General features: G+C 43.3%; 1 protein-coding gene across 1 annotated transcript in view; it reads right to left on the bottom strand.

The window, feature by feature from the left end:
- Nucleotides 1–12,779, bottom strand: part of LOC147693264 (pepsin A-5-like) — a 37,585-nt gene extending 24,806 nt beyond the window's left edge. The window contains exons 1-3 of the mRNA XM_086933206.1: nucleotides 12,653–12,779; nucleotides 12,047–12,200; nucleotides 4,823–4,940 (exon numbers count right to left, since the gene is read on the bottom strand). Coding sequence (XP_086789332.1) covers nucleotides 4,823–4,940; nucleotides 12,047–12,200; nucleotides 12,653–12,705 — 325 coding nt within the window. The 5' untranslated portion in view covers nucleotides 12,706–12,779. The remainder of the gene's footprint in view (nucleotides 1–4,822; nucleotides 4,941–12,046; nucleotides 12,201–12,652) is intronic.
- Nucleotides 12,780–15,740: the final 2,961 nt, after the last annotated feature.

A 15,740-nucleotide genomic window follows, 5' to 3' on the forward strand; every position in this document is an offset into this window, starting at 1 on the left:
TCTATATTGTAGACAGCTAGAGTGTAGATGGCGAAGAGGTTGTAAATTAGAGGAGCTAATACAATGCAGAATGGCTCTCAATGCCTACCATCTACAAATTAAAGTAGAAAAGAATGTCCCCTATACTAACTACTTACGCTTGCAGACTCAGACTCAAAAACTGCTTTGAAAATTGTAAAATCATTTACCCACCCTCAAATACTTGAACGTGATATCCCCCATCACTGACCCGCTGTAATCAAATTGCAATTTTTTTTTCTAAGCAAATACAAAATGTAAAAACTGATTTTAGGATGATATCCCCTTCAGAATCCCAGAATGATAGACCGATTCTTCAATCAGTTTACACCATTAACGTGGAACACTCACGCCAAGCAATTCTCGCTTGCAAGTCAGGATTCCCCTTTGACCACTGCCCCGTGGAGGTACTACACACTATTATAGAGATCACCAACTCAGTCATTAACCAAATAATTAATTCCTCACTCTCCTTTGCGGAAGTACCCTTGGACTGGAAAATTGCGGCAATCAAACCCCTTAAAGAAAAACAAGTGACCAATCCTACTACCCTCTCTGACCTCCGGCCCATTTTCCTAATTCCTTGCCTCAGTAAAGTGACTGAGAAATTAGTTGATAATCACCCGACTTCTTTCTTAGAAAAGGCTAATATTCTGTATCTGAGCCAATTGGGTTTTAGGCCCAAACATTCTATGGAATATGCACTATTACACACTATGGAGACCATCAAATTTGCCTTGGACGAGGGAAAAATGCAGTGCTGATTTTATTAGATTTATTATCCGCATGTCATACCGTCTCCCATGACATGCTGGTGTACCGTCTGAAGACCTGCAGCATTTTGTGGAGAAGTGTGGCTCACGGTGTAGAGCAGGCAGACCCGGAAGCTGAGGTCAGACCCGGGACCAGGGTTCAATTCCCGACGCAGCAGGGTCTTGAGCTCAAATGTCCACGGACTCGATAATTCTCGCTTCGGTGCCTGCTCTAATCATGGGTTCTCACTCTGCAACTCTTGGCATTAAGCTTGCTTAATCTCCACAACGGCCCCCCTGCGGCGGGATGCCTGGCTTTCACCTTGGAGATGCCCTGTAGGGGCTATCTCACAGGGAAAAAAGCCAGGACGGTTTCCCAAGGCAAGCGCCGGGAAACCTCCGGGTAGCTGTGCGCTCAATAAATGCAATAATAATAATAATATTAATAATTTTCCACCTGGCCCTAGCCTGGCTGAAGTCATTCCTTACCAACCAGAGGCAAGGAGTCATCTTTTAATATTGAAAACATCTCACATGCTGATAATACTCAATTAATTCTAGTGTTAGACAAACTCACTACCAATGTAGAAGGGAATTTCCAACTGTGTCTCAGAAAAGTATTTCGCTGGATGCAATGTAATCAACTGAGATGTAATACCCAAAGACTGAGATCATGCTACTAGGAAAGTCCAACATTTTCCTTCCTAGCTTATGGTGGCCCAAGGATACTCCTCCCCCCTCTAACACAATAGATGTATTCAAGAACCTAGGAAGAGGTTCTTTGACTTGCTACCGTGTATGGCAAGAAAGACTGGGGCAGTGGCCCTAATTACTTCTAGACTGGACTACTGTAATAGCCTGTAGACACAAACAAGTACATCCTAAAAAAACTTCAGACAGTCGAACATGCAGCAGCATGCCTTACCAAGCCGCTCCTCTGCCTCAGTAGCTCTAAAGTTACTTCACTGGTTACCCATTCATAAACAAGTGCTATTTAAGATCTTGGTAATATAGAGCATCAGGACCTAAATACCTAACGAGTAGGTTTATGGCTTATGTGACAACACGCCTCCTCAGATCCTCATCAGCAAATCTTCGTAAACCTGCACCTTCCAGATGCAAAACAAAGGGGAGGAATTGATAGCCATTCTCGGTGCCAAAGCCTGGAATCTACTCCCTGGCCACCCCGCGATTCATTTATTAAGAACTAATCTTCAGGAAATCCCTAAAACATAGAGTTTTGGAGCCTCAGACTCCCTGTGCCTTTCACTTATCTGAGCTCTGCATTATCTTTCTCAGCATTCTATAGTATCCCAATTACCGCCATGATGCTCCCTTGGAGTGATAGTCGTGAATTACAAATATTATATAAATACATACAAAGCATCCGCCATCTCTTGAACTCCAGCTGTGAACACAGGCTCTAAGCCTACGCTGAAGCATCTCTCTGTCTCTACTGACAAATAAAGGTGTGTTTGATGTAGAAGGAATTGAAGCCACAAGATATCTTGAATGCACCAGAAAGTGGCAAGAGAGCTTTGCAGCCATAAACTAACCCTCTCCAAACTTTAGGGATGGGACATGGGGTAACAGACAGCTTTGAGAAAGGCACCAAATGGTGCTTAAAATAACCAATCTGGGTAATGCCTTTTTCCTGGCTGTGCCTACAACCTTGTACAGAGCTTGATCACCATAGCTGTGGAAGCTAGTCTCCTGATTTTGCACTAACCACAGTGTAGTAGTAAGCAGAGTTTATAGAATTATTCAAATATTACAATATATTTTATTTTATTGAAATCCATATAACAAAAAGTTTTTTATCCATACATATATCCATAAAATTCATTAAATATGTAAAATAATACAGAATTGTTAAATAGCACTGATTAGCCGGAGAACATTAAATACTAAAATCAATAAAAGATAGACAATATAAACATTTAAGTTGGAATTCGAAAAATGAAATGCATAATATCTTGGAATAGCATCGACTGCCAAATATTTAACACAAACTAAACAAAGATTAGACCTTAGAAACCTTAAGCATATACAGAGACATCAGCTAGAATGGCCAAAATATCAATTCATCCTGTGTTGATTAATATAACTATATTACAAGACAATATGAAATGTCATATAATGAATTAAAATTCTGATTACAATACATGGGAGTTGAACTTGCTGAACAGATCTCCTGAGAGATGAACTAGATTTTGAAGTCTTAATCAAAATAAGGTGCCCAGACCCTCTCAAACTTCTTAAGTCCTCCAATTTCTTTTTTAACCTGCTTTATTTTCCGGACCAATTTATTTTTATATGGTATAAGAGCCATTCACCATCTCTGAAGCTAAAGAGATCTGGGGACAGCCATTGCAATACATAGTAATTTGATCATTTTGTCTGAAAGAGCAAGGTCTGGGTCATAGCCAAACACTATCAGCCAAATATTCCAATATTGATATAAAACATTAGACATAGTGTAAAGAAGCTTCTAAAGTGATAGGATTCTAAACTGTTACATGCAGGTAGACACTTTCAATGCATCTTAACTCCGAGACCACAATTTCAAGAATGTGGTTTATATTTAGGACATACTTAATTAGTGCATCTGATCTTAAAATTTCCATCAAAAAGTGTTGTTTCTTAAATACAATTTCTAAAATGCATAAAAGTATTTTTCCATAACTACATAAATTTAGGACAGTTACATTTGATATGCAAAAGGGATTCAGTCAGCGCCCCCCTAAGGCCACCTGGTTAACCACCGACCTCCAAGAAGCCAGACGCTCCTACAGACGTTTCGAGAAACAATGGAGAAACAACAAAACCACGGAAGACCTCACCATTCACAAGAACACTATGAAAGAACAACACCAACAGGACCTTCATCCGGTACAAAATCCTTACCATCCCTGAATATTCCTGCCTCTTAATAGAGTACATATTGGAAACTAGGTCCACATGCTTGTATGTTTTGGCTGTTTAGTAGTAAAGGTATCACTGGGGAGGAATTTCCAGAGTGATCGATTCATTTGCCCTAGTGTTTGTAGTTCAAGTAGGTCATCAGATTCTAAACCCACCAGTAACATGTGCAAATCCATATACTTGTATATAGATTTATCCAGTACTTGGTATATTACATGTTTTAGTGAAGTTGGGGCTGCTTTTGTACATTCGCAGATGTAATTTATGGTGCTTCTATAGTGAATTGTTTCTAATTCCGCTACAGGAGATGTATGTGTGTGTGTGTGTATGTACATGTGTCTGTGCATGTGTGTGTGTGAGGGTGTGCATGTGTGTGTGCATGCATGGGTGTGCATGTGTGTGTGAACTTGTGTGTGAGTCATGCATGTGTAAGTTTGTGCGTGCATGTGTGTGCATGTGTGGGTGTGTGCATGTGTGTGCTTGTGTGTGTGTGTGGGTCTGCGTGGGTGTGTGTGCTTATATATGTGAGTGTGCAAGTGTGGGTGTGTGCATGTGAGTGCTTGTATGTCTGTGTGTGTCTGTGTGAGTGTGTGTGCTTATATGTGTGAGTGTGCATGTGTGGGTGTGCATGTAGGTGTGTGCATGCATGAGTGTGCATGTGTGAGTGAACTTGTGTGTGTGTGCATGCATATGTGAGTGTGTGCACGCATTTTTGTGCATTTGTTGGTGTGCATGTGTGTGTGCATGCATGGGTGTGCACGTGTGTGTGAACTTGTGTGTGTGTGCATGCATGTGTGAATGTGTGTGCGCATGTGTGTGCATGTGTGGGTGTGTACATGTGTGCTCTTTTGTGTCTATGTGTGTGTCTGCGTGGGTGTGTGTGCTTATACGTGTGAGTGTGCATGTGTGTGTGCTTCGGTGTGTGTGTGTTTGTGTACACTTGTATGTGTGTGTGTGCATGTGTGGGTGTTTGTGGGTGTGTGCGTGCGTGTGTGTGATTGTGTCTCTATTTTCAAGGAGTCGCAATGATAAAGAGTGACATAAAGTGAGGGATTCACGGCACAGCAGGCTTTGTGAGCGATGTTGCAGCTCACCATTGTCAATTCAATGTTCATACACATACTTACTGCAGGCAGGACTCTTGCAGTCTGTGGACGGTACCCAGAGATTGGAGGAGCCTGTGTCAAACATCACCCTAAAGGCCTGAGGTGGGGTCCCAATAGAGATTGTGCCATAATAGACCACCTGAAGGAGAATGAAGGGAAAATAAATTACAATTTGCAGAACAGCGACTCTTTCATGAGTTTATATTCTACTCTCACAACCGCAAATCACATACATGCATCAAAGTGAGGAATTGTGATTCCTAATTTGCGGTTTTTAAGGAATCACAATTCCTATGCATGTAGGAATCGCAAACAAAAATTGTGATTCCTACACATTCTTAAATTGCAACTTGCAAATTGCGAATCACATTTAGGGAATAGCTTCCCATTCATTCCTATGGGCCTAGATACCCATAGGAATAAATGAGAATTGCATGTGCACCAAATATCTACTTCCAAATTGCGCATGAAATTTCAAGGGTGCCAAAAGGACACCCTGATGCAACCCTGAAATTGCCATGTGATCACATGTTTTGCGCACACACATTTCCCAAGGGCATGTGTGTGTGTAACATGGAACCTTGAAAATTGACCTTCAGTGCATTTTTCAAAGTTTTCGCAAATTACCATCAACTTCAACCTGAAAACGGGGGCGGACGTGAAATGTCTGAAAAATTTCAGGCCAATTTCCCAACTTCCGTTCCTGGCAAAGGTGGTGGAGCAACACGTACTCACCACCCTGTCGGAACACCTGGAAAGCAACGTCCTGCTAGAGCCGAATCAGGCTGGGTTCCGTGCGAACCAGAGCACGGAGCTCGTCATGCTGTCGATTGTGGATGAACTGAGGAACAGAGCAGATAAGAAAACTCTGGGTGCCCTGGTGCTGTAGGACATCTCCGCGGCATTTGACACCGTGTGTCACAAATAACTATTGTCGCGGATGAGGGATTTCGGCATTCACGGCACAGCACAAGCATGGTTCACCTCTTTCCTCCAAGGGAGGACGCAGAGAGTGCAACTTGGTGACCTGTTTTCCACCACAACATCGATCACCTGTGGAGTACCGCAAGGGTCTGCCCTGTCACCCCTTTTGTTCAACATTTATCTACAGCCTTTGATTCTGTTGCTCAACCAAATGGACTGCCAGGTGTACAACTACGCGGACAACACCCAGACCATCATCAAATTGGATGATGGCCAGGATGCTTTCGCAAGACTGCAAAACATCTTGAAGTGCATAGCCAACTGGATGTCCATGAACTCTTTAAATATCAATCCGGATAAGACCGAGGTGTTGCCACTTACCATCGCTGGCAACCCATGGAATGATCAATTCTGGCCAAGGGAGCTAGGGACACCCCCGGAACAAGCGGCTGTTGTCAAAAGCCTGGGCATCCATGTGGATGGTAAGCTGTCCATGCAAAAACAGGTTATGGCTGTGGTGGATACCTGTGTCGGCCTTCTTCGATAACTTAGGAAAGTTTCCTCGTTGCTGTCCTTCTCCACCTTGAGGAGTGCGGTCTCCGCTACGATCCTAGCCAGGCTGGACTACGGCAACTCGTTGTATATAGGGCTGCCGCAAAAACTTCTGAACAAGATGCAGGTTGTCATAAATGACGCTGCTAGACTCATTTTTAAAAAGCTGAGGAACACACATGCATCCCCCCTTCTGCGAGAACTGCATTGGCTGCCAGTCAAGGAGGGGAGAATATTCAAAGGGTTGTGCATTGTCCACAAAGCCCTTCATGGTAGGGCACCAAGTTATATGAAATCACGCCTGACCCTCTACAGGCTGGGTAGGGCGCTAAGATCTGCAGAAGCTACCCTCCTCACTCAACCACATTGCAGACTGGCTACCGTTGGAGGTCGTGCCTTTTCCCATACTCTCCCAGCTTTCTGGAACAAACTGTCAATGGAACTGCGGAAGGAAACCAAGTTGCTGACCTTCCGAAAGAGATTAAAAACAGTGCTCTTTCAGCAAGCGTGGGGTTGCCTGTAATTTTTGACCAGCTGCATCTTCTTTATTCGTCTGTGTGGATCCTGACAAAGCGCTTAGAGACCCCTGGGTTATAACGCGCTATACAAATCAAATAAATAAATAAAATAAAATAATGAGTGGCCCCTAATTGCGAAATCGTGATTTAAAATTGCATGATGCATTGCATTTAGGGAAGCTCAATTTGCGATTCCCTAAATGCATTTGCAATTTAGGTAATCGCAAATTTTGCGATTATTTAAATTGCAAATTTGTATTTGGGTTGATGCATCCCAAAAGCAAAAAAAAAACGGCTGCAAAGGGGCAGATTATGTGAATCTGCCCCTTTGCGATCGGTATTTAGAATGATGCATGTGCCCCTTTGTTCTAAAACTTGTAAATATTCTCAATGAGGTTTCCTTCTATCTTTAAGTAAAGTCACAACATTCTGACGTTCACAACATCCCCCATCATTATTCACATAATTCTGGCAAATAGTGCATTTTCGTCGGATGTCCCTGCGCCTCATATTCCACGACGGACAATGCGCAGGTGTAAGGTCAGCGCAAACAGGTATTAGTGCATAAAACTGCTTCTTCTCAGGGATACTGTTCTTCCTGGCGGAGGCACTCTGTACCTGCCTGCACCCCCTGAGAGTGACCAATGCCAGGGGGTTTACTAACATCCTGATGGCCCAGGTCGCTGTTCTCCTTGGAATATCTGTGTCTGCACTCTGCACCCCAACCTAATATTGCAAGATGTAGCATTGAGGCAAGTGCCCTGTGCAAGTTGACGTATCCACAGACCTGAGTCTGTCATTTAGAATGTGCTCTTTCCAACCAAAGGATATTATATTTTGCTTATTTTCAAATTCTTGTAAAGAAAAAAGGTTGGAACAGTGGCCAGGGTTTTTAATCTTAACGTCAGTCGTGCTGAACTGTAAGTAGAGGTGATGTCATTACTCAGGCTTAAATTATGTTTAAATACATCTTTGAGTAATAGCCCCATCACAAAGAGAATTATACTCAATACTGATTTTCGAAGGATCGCTAGGGAGGGTCACTGCAGAGAAGAGCAGTGGCGGCTCCTCTGCAATGGCGCAGGAGGGTAGCCCAACTGTCTGGCGCAGAGCCAGCAAAAGAAAGATAAAACAATGCTCTGGCATGGTTTTATTTTAAGTTTGCTAGCTTGTGCATGGAGGGGCGGGGCATGGGAGTGTGAAGAAGGAGATCTTCAACACTCCCAAAGTGCTCATTTGTGTGTGGGCATCTGTCTCAGGCCAACAAAAACAAACATGCGCACTTAGGTTTCTCCAGCATGGCTGCATTCAGCAGCCGGACTGGAGAAATCCCCACATTCTCCCTGGTCTGAGCAAGACATATTTTCAGCCCACTCAGACCAAACCCTGTGCTTTGAGGCACCTCAAGGAAAGGCCTTCAGGAGCGACGACGAAGGTGGCCTGCAGCTTCAGATAAGTTCTAAAAATGATTAATAACCCATCATCCCCTCTTGCCCTCCCCCAGCGCGCTGCCTTCCCACCCTACCACCCTTTATGAGTGGCAGCCACTATTGGACAAGAGACACATGACATAAATATAAAGTGTCCATACAAATTGAGGCGGAGCAGCCGCTCCTACCAAAAACACCAAATTAAATTAATACACGGGGCCTATTTATGAAACTGCTTGCATCGCTCTGGCACCATGTAACGTGGTGCAAGAGCGAAGCAAATTTTAAGACAGAATTTGGACGGCATGTAAGTAGAGGTGATGTCATTACTCAGTGGATCGAAACATCTGGAGTAATGCAACACAGCGCAAGTCGCTGCATTGAATTACTCTGCCTTGGCGAGGCTTTCCATGAGTGTTGCGCTTGTCCCCATGCTTCCGTGGATTTCCAAGAACTTGTAAACTTTGGGATGTGCCAACGTCTCAAATCTTTCCAGGGGAGCCATGACAAGGAGAAACCAATCTATTTCTCCTTGTTTCCCCCTCTTTCTATGCAGGCTTCATTCTGCAGCACACACAGAAAAGGGAATATGCCTCCAAGGATTGTTTTTAAGGAGGAAAGTGTCCCTTTGTGCCCCAAAACTATCCTGCATTGCCACCGGGCTGCCAAAAGGGTGCAAGCACAATGGATAGGACAGGAATGTGCAGCATTGTCCTAAATATGGCACATTCCTCCCCTCTCTGACACTGCTGAAAGGTCACTTGCTGCCATTCACTGCCTGACATTCCCATAAATGAGCCCCTAAATCTTTGTATGGAGTATACTGAAGCCTGAAGACACCACCGACCACCTATGGCAGCATGGTATGCTCTTTGAGACAATAACATTCCATGCACACACTCTTCCATAAAGCCTATTTCACAGTTTGGTGCCAATGCAAGACACAATAAGTAAAGAGGAGGGGGGAACTTGATCAATGCTACCAATAAGAAAGAGGAACTACCACATTCTTAGAATGCAACATGTCAACACGGAAGCAGTGCTCCCAAACAGGAAAACACTCTGTTAAAGGAGATTCTGGTGACTGGACAGTGCTTTGTGCCCACACCTGATGGAACACATGAGCAGTGCTGTGTGCCCACTCCTGATGGAACACATCAGCAGTGCTCTGCGACCACACGTTGTGAAAAACATGAGCTGTGCTGTGTGCCCACACCTGGTGGAACTCATGAACAGTGCTGTGCGCCCACACCTTCTAGAACTCATAAGCAGTGCTGCGTGCCCACACCTGTTGGAACAGATGAGCAGTGCTGCATCCCCACACCTGGGGGAACACATGAGCAGTGCTTTGTGCCCACACCTGGTGGAACTCAAGAACAGTGCCATGCGCCCACACCTTCTGGAACTATTAAGCAGTGCTGCATGCCCACACCTGCTGGAACACATGAGCAGTGCTGTGTGCCCACACCTGGTGGAACAGATTAGCAGTGCTCTGTGCACACACCTGGTTGCACACATGAGCAGTGATGTGCACCTTCATCTGCACCAATACCCAGTGGAACTCATGAGCGGTGCGGTGTGCCCACACCTTGTGGAACACATGAGCAGTGCTGCTTCCCCACTCCTGGTGGATGACATGATCAATGCTGTGTTCCCAAACCTGGTGGAACTCATGAGCAGTGCGTGGTGCCCTCACTTGGTGAAACACATGAGCAGTACTGCTTCCCCACACCTGGTGGAACAAATTAGCAGTGCTGCTTCCCCACACCTGATGGAACACATGAGCCGTGCTGTGTGCCCATACCTGGTGGAACCCATGAGCAGTTCTGGGTGCTCACACCTGGTGGACCACATGAACAGTGCCATGCATGCACTCCTGGTGGACCTCATGAGCAGTGCTGTGTGCCCACATTGGATGGAACTCATAACCTTGTTGTGTGCCCACTCCTGGTGGAACACATGAGCCGTGTCTTTCACCCACTCCTGGTGGAACTCATGAGCAGTGCTCTGTGCCCACAACTGGTGGGTACACATTAGCAGTGCCATGTTCCCTCACCTTATAGAACACATGAGTATTGCTGTCTGCCCACACCTGGTGGAACACATGAGCAGTGCTTTGCACCCACACCTGGTTGAACATGTGAACAGTGCTGTGTGCCCACACCTGGTGGAACACATGAGCAGTGCCATTTGCCCACACCTAAGGGAATGCATGAGCAGTGTTGTGTGCCCATACCTGGTGGACCACATGAGCAGTGCCATGCATGCACTCCTGGTGGAACTCATGAGCAGTGCTGTGTGTCCACATTTGGTAGAACTCATGACCATGCTGTGTGCCCACTCCTGGTGGCACACATGAGCAGTGCTGTGCACCCACACCTAGTGGAACTCATGAGCAGTGCTCTGTGCCCATAACTGGTGGGTACACATTAGCAGTGCTATGTTCCCTCACCTTATAGAACACATGAGCATTGCTGTCTGACCACACCTGGTGGAACACATGAGCAGTGCTTTGCACTCACTCCTGGTTGAACACGTGAACAGTGCTGTGTGCCCACACCTGGTGGAACACATGAGTTGTGCTATGTGCCCACACATGGTGGAACATATGAGCAGAGCTTTGCACCCATACCTGTGCACCCTCACATGCTCCCACTCCTGCTGGAACACATGAGCAGTGTTGTGTACCCACATCTGGTGGAGCACATGAGCAGTGCTGTGTGCATACACCTGGTAGAACACATGAAAGTGCTGTGCGCACACACCTGGTCGAACACACGAGCAGTGCTCTGCATCCCTCACCTGCGCCAACACCTGTTGGAACACATGAGCAGCGCTGTGTGCACACACCTGCTGGAACACATGAGGAGTGATGTGCAAGCACACTTCTTTGAACAAAAGAGCAGTGCTGTGTGCCTTCATTTTCGCCCACACCTAGTGGAACACATGAGCAGTGCTGTGCGCACACCTGGTGGAACACCTGAGCAGTGCTGTGCACACACAGCTTGTGGAACACCATGGAGCATGTTTTCAGATCCAGGGATCTCAAACGCTGTTCTTCATCAGAGAGCTGTGCCAGTGGCTCATTGTGGCAGCAACCCACTACTATCCGATCAAGTTGTTTCATGCCACCCCAGCTTCAGGCTACAAGGCATGCTACACTGTTTTATATTATCACCTCTACATTAGGGTGGACATGCTGCCTTTTGCTCTCCCCATTCCTGTGGGTCTCTACTGACTTTGACTGCACCCAAATTCGAAGCAGACTTTGGTTTGCATCATATAGTCTGCCAAAACACCTTTTAGCCTCTTTGCTCTTCTTTCTGCAAGAACACCAGACAGATACCCTATATTCATGGAAGTACAGAGTGTTATGATCCAAAAGTGTTCTAAATGATCACTGAACAGCCACACATGGAGTTAATGTCACTTTTCATGCAGATGTATTATAAGTGTATCCTGCACCTTCATTGACAACCCACCACAAACACACACACACACACCACCACACCACACACTCACCGCACACTCACCCCCATCCCACACAGGCCCACCCCCACCACCACATACCCATCTGCTCCTTCTGATCATCTTTACTGCCTCCTATAAACACAAGGGTACAATGGACCGACAAGTAAATCACCTCTACACTCATCTCTTACCCAAAGTTCTGAGACACCTCTGGGCCTTTCATTGTCTATGGGCAGACACTACAGCTCATAGGGTCCACAAGAAAAAGATGCATGCATGCAATCATGGCAGGTTCCAGACAGCCCTTATAAGAAAGGGTTTTTATGGCTGAAATAGTCGATTTTACTCACATCCAAGTAATTCCACATTGACTCATAGGTGACTACAGCGTCCTCGGTCTGTGAGAATTTACTGGCCACTTCTTCGTATGTTTTCAAGTAATCCCTCAGCTTTCCCTCTTCCCTCAGATGATCCCGGAGGGATTTCCCTTTCGTCAGAGAGATCCTGAGGGAAAGGAAAACACAATAAGTAAAAGACAGAGAGGGTGGGAGCATCACACGCACTCAAGGATTCCCTTTAAGAAGTGAAGGGCCTATATAGGTGTAAGGATCTCTCTAGATAACAGGGTTATTTTCCATCAAGGTTTTCAAGTGACTTCAGATAGCTGCAAAAGAAATGTCATGAATGCTATACAGAAAGTATCTCATGTATACAACATAAATGTTCTCATCCTACATATTTCATGGAAATCTGAACAGCAATACAGGAATGTCACAGTACAGCCATGGCCAAACTCCCTTTTAATGTGCCCTTAGTTAAACAACTTCTGAGAGCGGCGTCTATGTCAGTCCTTCAGTCTTTGTGACACAGTTGTCAGTCTGTGCTTTAGGACTGAATACCTCAATCTTTCTCCTTCAGAACCCTCTGCTAAAATAAGCTTTTTGGTAACTACTCACCTGACTACACACTCAGAGAGGGCCACCAGCCCCAGGAGCAGCAGCCACTTCATGGTTCTCACTTCTGCCCAAAGTATCAGAATGAATCTAAGACTCAGGTTTTCAGCTGTGAAGGGCAAAGTCAAGAGGGTCCCTAATATACTGCTGCAGGTGCCCCTCACACAACCTTCACAGCCTGATAAGAAGGTTTGAGTGAGATATGAGATACAAATCTTATCTAAAGCCCAGATAAGAGACCATTTTCAACACTTCTAATCTCTGTAACTTTAAGTAATGTTAGTGACGCAAGCACACTTTTGTCAGTAGCATAGGTCAGATAAAGTTTAGGAAGAACGTGAACATACTTTCAAGGGCAGTCTAATCTATCAATACATAAATGCACATTTCCAATGGAACATTTTTACATTATGTCACATTGTCAGAACTAAGACACCTTGCAGAATGTGATAAGGAACTACTTAGAAACTTACAATTATGTAGGTGACGAATGTAGGATCAATGATATAGATGAAAACAATATTGATTCACAAAAAATCCCCCAAAATATATTATTTACAAACCTCTTGCTATCCTACGCTTTATTACCAACAACACATATATCAATGACTAAAATAAAGCAGCTAAAAATATCAATTTCTACTAATATCGAAAGCACAAATATCCTAAACAAAAATATTCTTACCTATAAATAAATATTTAAAACAGCTCAAATATCGATAAACACAATATCGCCTACACTAATAGCACAAACAATTACAAAATAATACAGTAACGCTATTCTATTAACACAACACTTACAATTAAATTCTACATAAGTCAATAAATCATCTAACTTCATTATTTAAATTAAACAATAAAATACATTTCAAACGACCAAATACTTAAAAAACAAAAATGCTTTCAACAATTAATGTAATATGAAGCATAAACATTATTAAATAACATTAAACAAAAAAATGCACCCAAAATAGCACAAGAACACAAAAATATAAATCAGCCTTCACCATATACACTAATTATCATCAGCCATAAAAGGTAATAAATGATGCAAAACAATGCAACTAAAAGAACATTAACCAGTTAAAACAACAATAAAGTAAATATTCAAGAACAATAGGAACTTAATTAATATACAATATAAAAGGAGCAGAATAGTTTAACACCTACCACACCAAAAACAATTGGGCTCCCATATAGCCAAGATGGCACAAGCACCGAAAATGGTAATTGGATATGTACAGAATACTATGCCAATTCATGTTATGGGAGGGCTTCTACAAACAAGGATGGTATTGACATGAGAGAACTCAACCACCCCTAAATGTCACCCAAATTGAAGTAAGGTTAGTGTTTTAAGATTTAAAACAGGCAAACACTAGTTGCCAAGAGCCCACAATCAAAATTCTAAAAAATATGCTCAAAAATATATCCATAAAGTATCTCTACAAATCACAGGAGAGCTACCAGATATATCAATTTTAAAATGCATAATAACTAAAAAAAGGCAAAAGTGACACTCCTGCTGTCCTGTAAAAACATGATGACATCCAAATTCCTGAACACTTAACGGCAACTCATAATGATAAACCCTTAATCCACATGAGAACCTAAATAATGACAAATGCATTATTATATTTGCTTCAGCAAATAACCTATTAAGCCTAAACCAATATCAAAAAATAGATGTTGGGCATAACATTCAACGTTTTTAATGTTATGCCCAAAATATGTCCTAAACCACTCACTCCGATGTATATCATGCATGGTAGATATCAAGTCACTAATATACCCCTCATATACACCTTGCTGCCTAATAAACAAAGTGGCACATATTACAAACTACTAAACTACATGAAAATTAAAACAAACAACTACTCCCCACATACAATATTACAAACTATTAATAGACTTTGAACAAGCTGTGGTACAAACAATACTAAAACTATACCTAGACAGCCATTCAAGGTGGTTACCACCCTATTAATCAAAACACTTAGAGACATCTCCAGCAATATGCATCAATTGTAGCATATGCCTCAGTGAGTTTGCCTGTGTATTAAAGAAATTAATCACACCAGCCTATGTGCCTCTAAACAAAGGTAGCTATTCACTACAACTTTCTTATACGGAGTCCACTGATAGAACACAAACTAAGTCCCCTATTTCACTAATTTACAGAATCTTGAGCTGGCAGCCTGCACCGCTCCAGACACAGATCTCAACCCAACTTCCAAATGTCATGGTGTAATGTCTATGAAAGCGCCATGGCTCAAGAAGTCAAAAGCAACAACACATTAGATGAATGGAGGTATGCTTTCCCAGCCACCCTCGGAAGAACCTAACTTACCCTCAAGATCATGAAAGCCCTAGAAATAGAACAAAGCAACCAACAGCTAAGATTTGGGCACTCAGTAACCCACATTAAACCTAAATAAGTTATGTTATGCTGATTAGTATAGTGCACCAATCACCCGAGAGGGTGTAAACGATCCAGTAGCATGAATGACATGCTACAAAGCAAAGTTAGAATCCTAATAAACAACAAAGGAGTCAACTAACTGCATTTAATATCTAAATCCTTGTTATAAGATACCTAGCCACCTTCACACTAACAGACAACCCTTAACAAAAGTGCACACCACCACAAGCCAAGGATGTTTCAATAAGTATTGAACAATGTATTTCTACACATCAGTCCCAAAAACACACAAATAACAAAGAAAGAAGACTGATAGAGCACCCGAACACAGCCCATTCAAGGACCATATTGCAAGCCTAAATTGTGATGCTGTAAATTTGCATATAACAAAAAGAATATTGGGGCATTAAGGACCTAAAAAATGCGTAATGCATAAGGCCACTTGTATCATAACTTTGAGGACTATTCTCAAGGTTTTGAAGCAGCTGTTGGTCACTGGGCCATTTCCTTGGTTGGTGTATTTGTTTTCCAATCATGTCTCACATACATGTGAACTCTTTTCTTTATAATTTGCCAAGGCTTCTTTGTACATTTGAGTCTCCACTGGTAACACAGCCGAGAAGCAAAGACTGACTCAAGGAAGGGTAATGCTTAGGGTCCAGATAGACT

This window comes from Lissotriton vulgaris, chromosome 8, assembly GCF_964263255.1.
Source record: "Lissotriton vulgaris chromosome 8, aLisVul1.2, whole genome shotgun sequence".
NCBI classification, from domain to species: domain Eukaryota; kingdom Metazoa; phylum Chordata; class Amphibia; order Caudata; family Salamandridae; genus Lissotriton; species Lissotriton vulgaris.